The 16449-nt window shown below is 45.9% G+C and overlaps 1 protein-coding gene across 1 annotated transcript; it reads left to right on the forward strand.

Annotated features, from left to right (window-relative positions):
* Positions 1-1380: 1380 nt before the first annotated feature.
* LOC119245301 (2'-5'-oligoadenylate synthase-like protein 2) lies at positions 1381-11559 on the forward strand. Its single transcript, XM_037511524.2, has 6 exons — positions 1381-1661; positions 4751-5039; positions 6144-6322; positions 7732-7973; positions 8465-8606; positions 10654-11559. Exons 1-6 carry the CDS (start codon positions 1467-1469, stop codon positions 11131-11133), a joined length of 1527 nt encoding a protein of 508 aa, XP_037367421.1. The 5' UTR covers positions 1381-1466; the 3' UTR covers positions 11134-11559.
* Positions 11560-16449: the final 4890 nt, after the last annotated feature.

A 16449-nucleotide genomic window follows, 5' to 3' on the forward strand; every position in this document is an offset into this window, starting at 1 on the left:
GTGATGTGGTGCTGGGAGATTTAGGGGGACTACACCTCAGGGGAGAAATCAAATATTGTACAAAAAAGAACAATGATGTAAGAAAATTAAAAAGTAAGAAAATAAAGAGCTTAGTTCATCCTAGCCCCCAGGATCTATTGGGGGGGGGGGGAATGGATGTCCTGAACAAACTCCACAAATAGGTCTTATGGACCCACCTTCACCCCAGACCAAAGAGATCCAAGACACCAAGGCAGGAGCAGTGGGCACAGTGGGCATGACAGGAGAGGTCCGCTGCACCATGTGTGTCAGTTCCCTGGAAGAGACAGGAGAGGTCTGCTGTACCATGTGGGTAACTCGCTGGCCGGGGATCGAACTCGCGCAGCAGTGGCTGCAGATAGCTTCATAGCACTGAGACTCAACCCCTTGCGCCACCAGGGAAGCCCCCCAAGACACCAAGGACTATACATTGGGGTTGCCCTGTGACAGATCCTGGGGTTCAGGCTCAGCCTCCCAACGCCCTCACCTGTACATCAGCCCCTCTCAACCCCAGGGGCAGAGAAGATCCAGTTGCTATAGGGGGACTCCTCTCCATGCAGCTGCAAATGGAGCATGTGTAACAGGGTGGTCCCCAGGAAAGGGGCAGGTTCCCTGCCCCACCCAAGGGAGGGTGGAGCTGAGCAGGAAGAGGAGAAGCTGCAGAAGAGACTGAGGAAGGAAGCAGGATGGAGCCAGGAGACCTGGAGGAGGCGCATGGAGCCTAGAGACACGTGAAGAAACTGTGCTTGTCTTTTGGTCATGGACTGGGTGACACAGATGTGGGTGAGACCCGTGGGGAGGTGACAATGGCGGCTTTTATCTTGATGTTGATTTTGCTCTTTTCCTTCCGGGCTTGTCTGGTTGTTTCTGACCCTTTTCTGTGGGTCCCCACTGGAAGATGCTTTAGACTTGTGGCAGGCTTTGGGGCCTTGTTCTGGGCCAATCCCATTTGGATGGACTTTTACCCACGAGGGGATGGGTAACTTTGGGTGCTTGATTTAGAAACTAGACTCTTTGCCTTACCTGTATTGTTTCCTAGTTTTATTAAAGTCCCTTCCCATTAAAGTCTCCTATGTTTTGTGTTGATGCGGCGGATGGCAGAACCCATTTAGAAAAGGCAGGTTTGCGGGGTTTGGGCTGCCCCTCTCCCTGCCCTATAACACATGGAGAGACCTCAACTTCGGGGCACCGGGAAATTCCTAGATGAGTCTGTCAGGGAAATCCAAAGGGACACAAAGTCCCACTTCCCAGTCTTTTTTCTGCTGGCAGCTTACACAAAAACAGAAACCGCAGACCAACAAATTCAGTTTCAGTTTCCATTCAGCCGAAACAGGGAAGACAGTCCGGGAAGGAAGAGCAAAGTGCCAGCCAGTCCTGCAGTCCCCTGGAGAAAGGCCGAAAGGTGAATGCTCACTTAAGAGGGCTGGGCAGACAGGACTTGTGGCGAGATGGAGGCCTCCCAGAGCCTGTATGAGACCCCCTCAGACTCTTTGGACACTTTTGTGGAGCAGAGCCTTCAGCCAAAGGGGGACTGGAAGGAGGAAGTGCAGGATGCTTGGCAGAGAATCTGTAAGTTCTTAAGGGATCACTGCTTCCAGGATGAGCCACTGCTGAGCTCGACCCGAGTGATAAAGATAGTCAAGGTAAGCACACAGGAGCCCCGGGGGCTGGACTCCCAGGTCTGCTGCTTGGGGCATGTACAACCTTGGGGAGGGGTCATTTCCTAAGTCATACCTCAGTCTCGACCTTTTTTGCTTGCTTGTTTTGTTTTTATGTATGTTTTTTCCCCCTTGACAGTCTCCTCCTCTTTATCCTGGATTGTTATAAGAAGTTAAAATGAGATGCAATGTGGGACAGTGCTTTTAAACAGTAAATCACTCCTCAAAGCTAAAGTTTGATAAACTGTTATCCCCATGATCTTAATTATTGCTGTGGTTAGAATTAGGTGCATGATTTGGGATCCAACTCTCGGAGAACCAGAGAGGCCAGTGAAATGTGGATAGCAGATCTCTAGAAAATTGATACTTTGTGTCTTATTTAAGAAAACCTACTTTCCATCACTCATAAAGATGATCACCTATCTTTTTCTTCTGAAATGACACTATTCCATTATAGTTATGTGCTATCAGAGGAATTTTGTGATAGCTGAGTATTTCCTCAGTGAAATGGGTTTTTAGAGAATGACCATGTAATTCAACACCCTTTTATAGCTTGATTTCACCTGGGAAAGGACTCACTTGTAATTCAAATCTGAATGTATCTAAACAACAGTGTCTTGACCACTTAGCATTAACGTTAGTAAATTAGGCATTTCCTGAGAATGGTAACAGCTCCCAAGGGTGAGACTGAAAAGGAAAGACATATCTCCTTAAAGAACCTTTAAGCATTCAAACCAAGGATCCAGGGTGCTCTCAACAAACCCAGAGCTTCAGAACAGAAACTCAACTTTGCACTTCTGGACTCTGACTTGTAAATATCTGAACTTCCTGGAGAAAGTGCATCTTATGCTTTCTGCTTTACAACTATGTTATCAGGCATCTTTGCTTCCAGGATCTAAAACCGAAAAAGGAAATTCCCATCAGCACCAGAAATGGGCTGAAAATGTTCCAGGCTACATAGAAATCAGAGGTCAAAATTACTTCATGATTTTGAATCACACACTTCGTCACAAAAACAAAGAAGAAAGTACCCCCAGAAACTGCAAAGTTACCATGCACCAAGAAGCACTATTCACATTTTAGTGTTAGGAGTTGGCGCCTCAACTCTGTCCGGGGTTCCTAAAGACCACACGGAGCCAGAAATGCAAAAGCAAAAAGGCTTTATTGCTAGCTTAAGCTAGGGCCCAACTCTGCCTGGAGGACTGACACAGCAGTCTCATCAGGTTGAGAGAGGGACCCCCTCCCAGAGCAACCAGCTGTTTTTGTACTTTGTTGACAGGATGCGGGGATTTTTCACACCTGGGGCAGGATCCACCCTGATTGGATAGCTCTCATGGTGCCAGCTAGGTTTCATTTACCCTTGGCTTGTGGTTTTTGCCCCAAAACGAAACTAGCTGTGCCCTTTTGAGATGACAGTTATCTCTCAAGATGGCTGCAGTCTTGCTCATCTTACATCAGTAGGCTATGATCACGTTTTATATGCTTACAAGTACTCAGAAAACATCTTCCTGTGCATTAATAAATACATTTATTTTCAAAGGGATTATAAGCTTCTGGTGGCAACCCAGATGGAGAAAGATGCTTGCAAATGGCCTCTCATGCAAAATACAACTAAAACTCTAGACAGACATCAGAGCAAGCGTTCACTCTGAAAAGTAAACAATCACAGGCCAATTGGGGACTGCAAAATCAAAACTGAAATTGTTACTGCTATTTCCCAGAGAAACGAGACGGCACTCGGAGAGGTGGAGAGAGAGGTTTATTTGTCACACTGGTGGGCCCAGTGGGATAGTTCCTAAAAGTCTGAGCCCCGAATTGCAGGCGTGGTAAGGTTTTACACAGTTTGTATGCAGAAGCTTGTCACCCCATCCATCATGGACTTTCTTTTTTGTTGGGGAAGGGGGTCAAGGCAGCCATGGCTACTGCTGTGGCAAGCAGCACACCCTGGGAACTTTCCGCTCCAGCAACAACAGAATCCCAGCAGCAGATTGAGCGACTTCTTGCTTCAAAATGACAAGCCGTAAGAGGGCGATTACAGCAGACAGACTATGAATCCATGCAAAACATGGGTGGTAGCAGAGGCATTGTGCTGAGGGTGGGGGGAGAAGTCAGCGTCAAAAGGTCACATACTGTATAATTCCACTTGGATAATTCTGGGAAAGACAAGATTATGGAGATGGAAAACAGACTTGTGTCTTCCAGGGTGTAAGGGTAGTGGCAGGGAGGCAGGGGTGCTGCCTCAAAGAAATAGAATGAGAAAGTAAAATGGAGTATTTCTGTATATTGATTTTGGTGGTGACTACAAGAAGCTGTATAAATGACATAAACACGCACACCCCACAGCAGTATCAACTTCCAGGTTTGGAATTCTACTGTCGTTATGTAACTGTGACCCTCAAAGCCCACTGGGTGAAAGGCACACCTCTCCTGACAGCTTTCCTTGAATCTGTAATTATTTCAAAATAAAAGAGTTTAAAAGGACAAACGTGTTCATACACACACCTAAAGCATGTGTCCAAGATATATACACAAATACATACACAAAATTATGTTGTGTAGCCAGAACGATCCAATAGAACTTTCTACAATGATGAAAATGTTCTCTATATGTGCTGTCCAGCATCATAGTCGCTATCCCTGGGTGGTTATTGAGCACTCAAGGTTAGTGAGACTGAAAGATGGAGTTTGATTGAATTAATTTAAATTTAAAGAATCACCTGTGGCCATCGGCTACCATGTTGGATAGCACAAGTCTAGAGATCAGACGTCTATTTATTGAATGAGTATTCAAAAGGCAGGGTAACTGAACTGTGGTTGCCTCTAGAGAAGGGCGGTAGGGTGTGGGTGGGATGGAGTTTTGCATTTCATTTGTATCATTTGAATTAAGCATCAGGTGTTTCATTTTCCAATCCATGAAAAGAGGTGGTAATGCCCACAGCAAAGGCCACCGTGTCCGATGGAGACCAGGACACCTTTCGTGTGAGCATTCTGACATGGGTGCCTCTGGCTTCTCCCCCAACCTCTAAGCTTTAGGCCTCAGGGAAGGTAAAACTCAATATTGCTGTCCTCCCCAGGGTGGTTCTTCTGGAAAGGGGACAACACTGAACCATACCTCCGACGTGGACTTAGTCCTGTTCCTCAGCTGCTTCTCCAGCTTCCAAAACCAGGCGCTGCTCCGTAAAGTCATCATTGACCTCATCGAGTTGAAATTGACTCAATATAGCAAGACACTGGCCTACAGCATCAGCATAGTCCACCACAGAGAGGGGAAGAGGGACCCCCGATCCCTGTCCTTCCATGTGCAGGCCAAGAAGCGCAGTGAAGCTATTAAGGTGGACCTGCTCCCAGCTTTCGATGTTCTAGGTAAAAAGAGTGTTGGGTCTTATCCAGAGAACTACTGGGGGCCCTTCACCAAGCTGGCCTGCGGGAGGTTTGGGAAAGTGGAAACCAATGGGAAGAAAGTGGAGTTTGCTCTTTTCAGGGGTGGAGGGAGGTGACTGGAGTGACACTTTGAAGGTTCAGTCCTCCCATAAATGCTTGTGCAGCCATGTCCCACTATCTTGGGGGAAAGAGGACTTTTCCCAGAGAATGGATTCCCACCCAGCTCAAGGAGCAGGTTCTTCTCAGACTTCCTGGGAAACAAGCCCTTAGAAGGTCTTTGCAGTTTAGAAGTGAATTAGAATCATTTTAAAAATAGGGTTCTTAATGTCTTCAAATATGACTCTAAGATTTAGTAATTGTGTGACCTTGGACAAGAAATGTAACCCCTCCAAGTCTCAGTGTACCAACCTGTTAAACAGGATAATAATTTGGATTGAGCCACAGAAAACTGACAGTATTTTATCAAATTTGAAGCCTCCCCCCCCCAAAAAGGCAATTTTCTATGGTTCAGCTTAATTTTACCTATATTGTAGAGTTGTTCTGAGGACTCCATGAGTCATGCCTGACACTTGGCAAATCTGTGGTTAATGCGAGTTATTTAAAATCTCTGTGGGGCCTCCCTCATGGCGCAGGGGTTAAAGACACAAGTGCTATCAAGCTATCGGCAGCACAAGCTCAATCCTCGGCCGGCCAGAGAGCTAACCCACATGGTGCAGCAGACCTCTCCTGCCTCGCCCACAGCTCCCCTCAGCAGTGTGTTTCAGTCTATCTGCCTGTTCTTCTCCCCACTCTGTCTCTGGTGAATCCTCTCACACACACACTCCCCCCTACCCCCCCCGCACCTCTAGCCTATACCCCAGTTCTTGTGTGCATACATAAATAGATCTTTAAAAATAATAATATAATAAAATAAAATCTACGTGACTGTTGGGTGGACTGTTAAGCCCTCTAGGCCTCCACTTATTTGCATGTAAAATGAGGGAGATAAAGCTCCAGTGAGGATGGCTTGGGATCTTTTATATACACCTTCCATCTTCCTCCCCTCAGAAATTGGATTCTCCTGACCAGGTCTTTTTCTCATCCCAGGAAACATGTGTCCAGATACATTAAAAAAATCACCAGAAATCTATGAAAACTTAATAAACAGCTATTCCCACCCTGGGGAGTTCTCACCCAGCTTTGTGGTGTTGCAGAGACGCTTTGTGAAGAGTCGCCCTGCTAAGCTGAAGAATCTGCTGCGGCTGGTGAAGCACTGGTACCTGCAGGTGTGAGCACGGGTGTTGAGTTGGGAGGTGCAGGGAAAAGAGGGAGGGGGGTGCATCCTAGCATTTTTCAAAGAGGAAAAAAATGGAACCAACCTATCTCAGGGTAGGGACTGGGTTAAATAGAACAGTAGTTTGCATTATCTTGCCTTTCTGTGATTTCAGCTACCCAAGGTCAACCTTGATCTGCAAATATTAAATGGAGTAAGAGAAAGAGATCACATTCGCATAACTTCAATTACAGTCTATTATGACAGTTGCTCTATTTTTTTTTTAATTTACATCTTTAGTACTTTCACTTTTTTTTAAGTAGAAGAACTGGAAGGTAGGCCAGAGGTGCAAGAGTAAGAGGATTCACCAGAGACAGAGTGGCGAACAGAACAGGAAGATTTGCTGAAATACACTGCTGAGGGGAGCAGTGGGCGAGACAGGAGAGGTCTGCTGCGCCATGTGGGTCACCTCCCTGGCCGGGGATCGAACTAAAGCTGTAAAGGTGATAGCACTGAGACTTGAACCCTAGGCCACCAGGGAGGCCCCATAGTTATTCTATTTTATTATTAGTTATTGTAGTTGATCTCTTACTAAGCCTAATTTATAAATTAAACAATCATAGGTATGTATGTATGTATAGAAAAAATATAGTCTATAACTACAGGGTTCAGTACTATCGGCAGCTTTCAGGTGTCCATGGGGGGTCTTGGAAGGTATCCCCCCTCCTATAAGGGGAATTAGCATATAGATGAATTAGGATTATCAGAAGCTCTTTGTAAACGATAGTGAGCTGGACAATGTTTTGCACTCTATTGTTTGTTGCAGCTGTGTTCTGTTAACTTCTGAGGCATCATGTCCCGGTTACAGACTCTGATTCCAATGGCAGGTTGCTCGATGACCAGTAAATGCTTCCTGATGTGCACAAACCTCGTTTTCCACAGGCTTCAGACCTCAGGCATTGTGGATCATAAAAATAATTGCAATAACTTTCTAAATTTTGGAAGAATTGGAAAGTTCAGATTATCACCCAGTCTTCTTCACCTTTCTGTTTATTCTGACACTGTTTTATAATTTCAGAGTCTGTGTGTTTTTGTTTTCTCCAATTATACCCTATATTCACTGTATTATATTGCCTCCCCCATTCCAACTGAGTAATATGGGTTAAGACCCAGAAGATCCACAAGAGGCCATAACTTCCTCTTTAATTAAAACCTTGATGACCCCAAGACATAATTTCATCTGGACCCCAGGCTGCTGGGTCTACATGTAATGTTATGGATGTGCCCCATAATCCAGATATAAAATGAAGTTGATGAAATAGTACCTGAAAACAGAGTGGCCAGAAAACATTTCAGTTCCCAGAGCAATGATCTCATATTCTTTCTCCCCCCAAATGCCTCATCTATCTATCTTCTTTCCAGTGTTTGAAACCTAAATATCAAAAAGTAGCACTGCCCTCAAAATATGCGATGGAGCTACTGACTATCTACTCCTGGGAATGGGGTACAAGTGAAAGTGAGAACTTCAACCTGGATGAAGGATTTATAGCTGTGATGAAACTCCTCCGAGAATATGAAGCTATCTGCATATATTGGACCAAGTACTATGATTTCCAAAATAAGGTTGTCAGAACCTTTATCAAACGACAGTTGAAAGAAAGCAGGTGGGTATGTTGGTTGCACTACTTTCAGCTGCAAGGACTGGAAAATCCAACTCAAACAAGTTTAAAAGTAAAGGAAATATATTGGCTTTTGTAGCTGAAAAGGCTGAAAATAAGTGAAGTTTCAGGTATAGCATGATCCAGGTGTTTGTTATGTCATCAGGTTACTATTCTGTGAGAGACTCAGCTCTGCCCTTCCCAGTTTTACTATCGAATTCAGGCTAATTCCTTCATGGCTGCACCAGTTCCAGGATTCTCAACTGAACTCATACCTTCTAGTGCAAGAGGGAGGGCATGTCTGCCCTAGCATTCCAGCAAAATCTCTGAGATTCACTCTGACTGAGCTGACATCTACTTTGTCTTCAATCTTGAACCCAGAGATTCAGTTTTTGGGGAGACCTCCCTACAGAGAGACCTGTACAATCCCACAGACTTGAGTGACAGAGGCCAGTGTCTTGAGCGCAATGGAAATTCACTGTCCTTCTCGCTCCCAGGCCCGTTATACTGGACCCAGCTGATCCCACCAACAACCTGGGCAAAACAAGAGGATGGGACCTGGTGGCCAAGGAGGCTGCTCACTGCCTGAAGCAGGCCTGTTGCAGAACTGAAGACCCCACCGAAGGCTGGCACGTACAGGTACAACCCACCCGCACCAACGACTTGGTGATCTCCTCACTTCAGCCCCACATGAATCTCCCCAACTTCTGTCACATCACTTGTCAGTCCCCAGAACAGGCAACACCTCCATGGAGACGTTCCAGCCAACCAGTTGTGTGGTTTAAGTGTCTGAGCCTCAGTTATTTCATCTGTAAAATGGGCAGACCATGTCTGCCCTGCTCAGTAGCTATTTGAAGGATATAGTCGAAGAATTTACTAACCTACATACATCCTGGAGAGGTAAGATTTTATGGGTTGTTGAAAGCTCAACTTCTTGTTGTTCAAGCAAGAAGAGACTGCCTACATTCACACGTTGCTTAATGATGCTGTGGTCAAGGACAGACAGTAGACAGTGGTCCCCCACCTAGGTGTGTAGTCAGCTACACCACCTTGGGTCCTGTAATGACACTCGATGATGCTTACTCAATGATGACATCGCCCAACAATGTATTTCTCAAAATACATCCCCTTCGGTATTTCATTACAACACATGACTAAATACATCCCCAAAATCCACAAATGAGGAACATAGGAAAGATGCTACTGTAGGCAGCAATCTTGGCTGCCCAGGCCCCCTCCCTCCACATGGCGCGTCCAGCACAATCTCAGCATTCCTGGGTCTCAATGCAGGGTTCGAAGATCAGGACTCTGCTTGATCTGCTCTAATTTCCCCAACCTGCTACTCCCAGAGAAATCTTGTAGCCCGTCCCACATTTCATATCCTGTAGGAAAAACTCTGAGTTTCATCTCATAGGCAAACCAGCCACCACTGGACCAAATACGTAACACATCCAAGGGACCTGTCACCCAGCCATCCCATTGTGTGGAATGTCCAGTGGGTTGACCGGGGTCTCCCAGGAGACAAGATCCAGGGAATAGTCCTCCAGCTCTTGCCAAGAACCGTCCCCCTGTCATCGTCCTCATCAGCAGCAGCGTTGTTGTTAGTATTTCATGTCTTGTAAAAAGGCAACACACATTCAAAACCAAACTATTGGAAAGGGTTCATAAGCAACTGTCTTCCTCTCATCCTGACCCCCGTTCTCCCAGTACCGTTCCCTGCCCAACCCCCACTTATCACTTTATCACACCTTCTTCCATGGGTGTTCCCCTTGCACAAAAGTGCATGCCTGGGTCTGACATCCTATCTTTTGAGCTTTTACTTTTATTTGCTTAAATGATCAGGTTATTCGATGACTCAATCAAATGATCTGAAAGACAATTCCATATCCACACACATAGACCTAAAAGGCATAACATGGAACATTAGGTCTGAACCAGGGATACTTTGGAGCATGAAATGGGGTGTTGTTAATTATGCCAGGACAAGGGGCATGTACCAGGGCTGCCCTGGATAAGGGACATAGAGTCATCCTGGATCTAATCAATCTTTTCAATCTATATCACTATATCACTGAAAGATCACCAAAAAGATCACCATTGTATCACTGAAAATATCACCCAGTGAATGAAAGTCCCTTAACTTACTTAAGTACCCCTCTGATATGTTTTTAGGATGTTTCAGATTTCACTATTACAGTAAATATCCTTGACTATATATTCCAGTGCCTGACATACATTAAATCACCTAACCTCACGACAGCCCCATGATGTACCTATGGAGTACAGGCTAATGTTATCTCCATCTGAGGAATGGAAACTCAGTCCAGATAGGAGGTGTGGTTATTTGGAAAACTACTGCTAGTCATTCCTCTGGTTGAGGTGAGTCAGAGGACAAAGATTGTTAGGGGGAAAAGGATGTCCAACCCATTCAATATTGGGGCTGCCTTATAACAAGATGACTTAAGGCCCCGGAAAGTCTAGGATCATCGAACATTCTACTTTGCCTGGGACAGTCCTGGTTTATGCCTGTTGGCTGAGAACATTATTCCTAACAGCTCTTTCCACTTCTAAAAGTGTCTTAGTAGGCAATAAATTATATTGTCAGTAGCCAGAAGGGGAAGGAGACAGAAACCACAGACTGCCATGGCCACCAGCTACCCTTGTATTATCTATTCCTCCCTTGCAGCCAGCCAGGGATGTGCTGGTGACAGTGAGACAGAGAGGGGAGAAAGCCCACACCCTCTCGGTGAACCCTTACCAGCCCATCTGGAAGATGAAAGCGGAGCTCAAGAAGAAATATTATTGCAGTGGGAGGCAGCGTCTCTCCTTCCAGGAGCGTGGGGAGGAGCGGCAGCTGCTGAGCAGCCGGAAGACCCTGGCAGATTACGGGATCTTCTCCAAGGTGCGCGTCTGGATGCTAGAGACCTTCCCTCCGGAGATCCAGGTCTTTGTGAAGGAGGCCAGTGGCCGCAGCAAATCTTACGCCGTTGAGCCTGATGACACCATCCGTGACTTGAAATATAAGATTGAGGAGGCTGGAGGGCCTCTCGCCAACAGCCAGACCCTGAAGCTCCCAGATCGGAAGGTGTGGAATAGCAGCACCCTTTCCGACCTGCAGATCAAGGACTGTGACACCATCATGATGTTCATTAAGGGAGACCGCTAGTCCCCACGAATGCCCATGGAGGCAGGAGAGGTCCAATGTGAACGGCTACACCCCACATCCCACTCCTTTCTCCCCACACCACTCCACTTTTCTGAGGCATAACTAAGAACACACATTTTAACCTTGAATCATCAAGGGCCTTTTCATCTCAAGTGATGGAGACCCTATTCAAATTAAGTTGAAGCGGGCCTCCCTGGTGGCGCAAGGGGTTAAGCACAGCACTGTGAAGCTATCCACAGCCTCTGCAGCAGGAGTTCGATCCCCGGCCAGGAAGCCGACCCACATGGTGCAGCAGACCTCTCCTGTCTTGCCCGCTGCTCCCCTCAGCAGTGTATTTCAGTAGATCTGCCCGTTCTGCTCCCCACTCTGTCTCTAGTGAATCCTCTCACCCCCCACACCTCTGGCCTGTGCCCCAATTCCTTGTATGCATAAATAAATAAATCTTTAAAAAAATGAAGTAAAAATAAGTAGACCACAACAACCCCTAAGAGTCTAGGGATAACTAACATCCGGCACAGCTGGATCCTGGAATTCAAGTGACTCTACAAGGCACATCAGTTAGTTCACACCACATAACAAACCATCCCAAAGCACACCTTTATTTGTGCTTGGTTCTCTGAATTGGTTGAGCAGATTTTCTGGTTTGTTCTGGCCTCCCCGAAGCTGGAAGTCCACAACACCCTCACGTGGATGGAAGTTCGAAAATTAGAAATGCCTTTACCATGTGGTTTTCATTATCCAACAGGCTGGTCTGAGCCCATTCACAGTCACTGGGCACTGCAAATAGCGAGAAATAAGACAAGCCCCAACAGACAAGTATTTTTTAAGGCTTTACGTGCATTATGCTCATTAATGTCACATTAGCCACGTGCCCAAGCCCTGCTTCAAAGAGTGGAGAAATAGGCTGTGCCTCTTGATGGAGGGAACTGCAAATTCAGCATCACAGAGGGATGTGCACACAAGAGATGGGAAAATTTTTAAAGACGTTATTTTTGATTTTCTAAGATAATGTCTCTCTGCATGGGAGGGGAAATGGAGACGGGGTCTTCTCTGCCGTGGGCACCCATGCAGCCATTATGATGCATGAACAAGCCTGGAAATTCAAGGGCATTAACATCCCACAGGGAAACCCTTGACTGATGGGGAGTCACTGGGGGGACAGGCACCAGTGAATGTAGGCACCCCTCCTCCACCTCTCAGGTGGGTACTTCTAAGGCATATTCTACGCTACATCTCAGGGGGTCCCAAGTGAGATTGAACCCCAGTTTCCCACAGTAATCAATTTAATAATAGTTTTTAGATTGGTTTTCCCTCCTTCTCAAGGGGGTACCCCCACACCTATCCCGTGGGATCATTTCCCAAACAAACCACCCTCATGGAAACCCTAGTCTCAGGCTCTGCTCTTGGAGGAACCCAAGCTAAGACAACACCCAACTTCACATCTCTTCCTCCTGCCCCAAGCCTGGAGCACTCCCTTCCTACGCACTGGCTCTTGTCTGGCCCATAGAAACAAACCCAACTGGGTGGCATTTTGACAAACCATAAAGACAGCCCATTACTCACTCCAAGTTCCCTTGTAAAATTCTCAAATGCCATCCACAGTCTTACCAATCAACTAATTGAAAGCTGTTCAACTCTTGAGATATTTCATGAAGCTGAATAAAGACAGATATATAAGGTCTGAATGTTTGTTGTTTGAATAAATTCTACATGCCCCGGGAGTTAATTACCTGCCGTCATAAACCTCTGGCAAATGTTTGGCAAGTCTTACTTTCTTGTTGACTTAGGTATGAAATGGCCTCTGCTCTTTAAACTACTACAATATTTAAGGACTAGCCACTACCAAGCATTGGAAATACATAAATACATAAGTTTAGGTAATAAAAGATGTCATGCTTTCCATTTAGAGTGAGCCAGTTTGGAGGTTTAAATTGAAATGTGTAGTGATTGAGGGGGCTTTTCGGAATGATATTTAAGACAAGCAGCACTCTGCACCCTACTATCTATCTGCTCTAGCTCATAACCTGTCTTCTCCCCCTTCGCCTGTCATGATAAACTTCCTCAAAGGGTTATCCACACTCTTGGTGTTTGTTCCTCTGACTCCTCTGACTCTCCTTAATCTGCCTTCAACTCTCAGTTCTCCCCTGAAACAGCCCCCTCCAGTCACCAGGGACTTCCTGAGTACTTCTCAGAACTATATTTCATAACTTATGAGAAGCACTAACTTCTGGACCACATGTTTAAGTTCTCTGGCTTTGTCCCCTCCGATGTGGCCATTCCATCCAGTATTCCAAATTTCACTTTCTCTGCCCATCATTTAAATGTTGGCATTAGTCATCCTTCCCCATGGTATCAGTGACCACTTGTTGGAGGAAGTGGTTGGGAGGGCATCACGCTGGATGATCAGTGAGCTGGAGCTTGGCGATTGAAGGCGCCTCCTCTCCTTCCCTGTCCTCACAATAATACAGGAGGGAAGCGATGTGAGAGGGTATAACTGAAACAAGATTGCCTACAGGCTGATAATTATTGAAGCTGGAAGATGGTGTGTGGAAGTTCATTATATTATTCTACTTTTGTTATGATTGAAATTTCCCATAATAAAAGAAATAAATCAGACTACTCCTTACCTTCTCTGCGCCATGTGATCCAAGCTGCCACCTCTCTCCCTCCACTATTGCAGGAGCTTCTTAACTGAACTCCTGCTTCCCCTCTCACCTCCATCCTCACCCTCTGCTTTAATCTAATCTTCCCACCCCAGCCCTGCAACCATGTGATCCTGTTCAGGAAATAAGTCAGAAGAAAAAAGAAAAATATCAGATGGTTTCACTTATAGGAGAATTATAGAGAAACTGAACAAAGGGTTGAAAAAGAAAGATAAAACTTGCAAACTACAAATCTGAGTTATTCGGAGGGGAGGGAGAGGGAGAAGGGTCAAATAGAGGAGGGAAGAGCACAAGGTTGGTTCACTGGGTGAGGTGGTGGTGGGAGATTTGTGGGAAATACACCTGGGGGAGAAATCAAACATTATACAAAAATGAACAACAATGTAAGATAATTTAAAAGTTTAATAAAAAAGTGTTTTGAATATTAAAGTAAATGACTAAGTCAAAAAAGATAAAAAGAGGGCCTCCCCGTGGCGCAGTGGTTGAGCGCTGGGTTGCGAAGCTGCCCACAGCCTCTGCAGCGCCGGTTCGATCCCCGGCTGCTCCCCGGCCACCGGAGGAGGGTCCCACATGGCGCGCAGACCTCTCCTGCCACCCGCTGCTCCCCTCAGCATTGTGCTTCGGTCCTTCTGCCTGCTCTGCTCCCCGCTCTGGCTCTGGTGAATTCTCTCACCCTCCCGCGCTTCTGACTGTACCCAGTGCTTGTATAAATAAATAAATAAATCTTTAAAAAATAAAAATAAAAAACTCATGGTTTAAAATTTAAAAAGTAAATAAATAAATGTAATTGACATCAATTAAAAAAAAAGATAAAAAGAAAATCAAACCATATCCCTCCCCTGCTTGAAAGTCTCCAAGGTCCCCTCATCTCAATCGCGTTAAGGCAAAGTCTCAGTAATCTTCAAGCACCAACACCACCCTCAAACCCCTTTCACCGCTCAAGCCTCATCCCCTTTCTTGTCCACCTTGATCATTCCATCCAGTCACCACTCTTCCTCATACACACCAGGCTTTGCTGCCACAGGACCTTTGGACTTCCTGTTCCTTCTGTCATGAATGATCCTTTTCCCTTTGACACATTCTTTTTTTTTTTTTTTTAAGATTTATTTATCTATTTATTTATACAAGCACTGGGTACAGTCAGAAGTGCGGGAGGGTGAGAGAATTCACCAGAGCCAGAGCAGGGAGCAGAGCAGGTAGAAGGACCGAAGTACACTGCTGAGGGGAGCAGCGGGCGGCAGGAGAGGTCTGCGCGCCATGTGGGACCCTCCTCTGGTGGCCGGGGAGCAGCCAGGGATGGAACCAGCGCTGCAGAGGCTGCGGGCAGCCTCGCAAGCCAGCGCTCAACCACTGCGCCACCAGGGAGGCCCATTTGACACCTTCTTGATTCAGTCTTTCCCTGCTTCACCTCTTTGCTCAAATGCCTTTTCAGACCTTCCCTAACCACAGTATTTAAAATGGAACACCTCAACACAACGCGCATGTCCCACAGTACCTCCTAATCTCTTTCCTGCTTTCTTTCTCTCTTTTTTTTTTTTTAAGATTTACTTATTTCTGCATACGAGAACTGAGTTACGGGCTGCAGGTGTGGATTCACGGGGCAGGGGGAGAGGATTCATGAGAGACAGAGTGGGGAGCAGAACAGGCAGATCTACTGAAATACACTGCTGAGGGGAGCAGTGGGCAAGACAGGAGAAGTCTGCTGCGCCATGTGGTCATTTCCCTGGCCAGAGATCAAACTCGTGCTGGGGAATCAAACTCATAGCTGCGGATTGCTTCATAGTGCTGACACTTAACCCCTTGCACCACCAGGGAGGCCCCCTCCTGCTTTATTTTTCTGCTTAGTATTATCACTATATTGTTCATTATGACTGATAGAAGCCCTCTGCAAGCAGATATCCTTGCCTAGTGACAGCTGTATTCCAAGCATCTGCATGACACATAGTAGCTGCTCAATATATATTTGCTGTGTCAACAGCATTCCAAGATTCAGCCCCTACCCATGCAGGCCTATGGCTTACCTCTCTTATCCTTACCCTCCATTCCAAGGCATTTTTGACAACTAAATCAAAACTGGGATACACAAGGGTTATCCGGACTGTCAGCCCCAGTCTTTTAAGATTCATTTCAAGCAGGTGTCCACTCATACCACAGGTGACCCAAAAGAAACTCTTCTTCATAAATTTCCACCAGGTTTCTATGCCTTTTTTTTTTTTTTTTTTTTTTTTACCTAGCATGCATCACACTGCACTCAGAGTTTCTTGTCCATCTCCCCCACTGCTCTGGGGACCCCTGGGTGCAGGAACTTATTTTGTTTTCTTACCACAATATGTGGCACCTCACAGGCACTCAACAGCTGTTTAATGAGGGACTAAGAACACACACTTGGACAAAGATGTCATGCATTGGCAGGGTCCAGGCCATTCCGGCTCCCGACAGAATGTTGGGGGTCTGAAATGATGGTATGGAAAGAAGGTCCGTGTTAAGTGCAATACACGTGACACCATCGGGGCCCTTAAGAAGCTGACTGTAGCCCAAACCGATGCACATTGGAACAGATTGTCTCAAAGAAGTGGCACATAGTTTTGAAGGACCATGAGTCTTGTGACGAGATGAAGCTGGAACTTCATTATCAATACAGCAGAATTTCTTC

Source organism: Talpa occidentalis, unplaced genomic scaffold (assembly GCF_014898055.3).
Source record: "Talpa occidentalis isolate TD23 unplaced genomic scaffold, MPIMG_talOcc4v2.1 talOcc4.14, whole genome shotgun sequence".
NCBI lineage: Eukaryota > Metazoa > Chordata > Mammalia > Eulipotyphla > Talpidae > Talpa > Talpa occidentalis.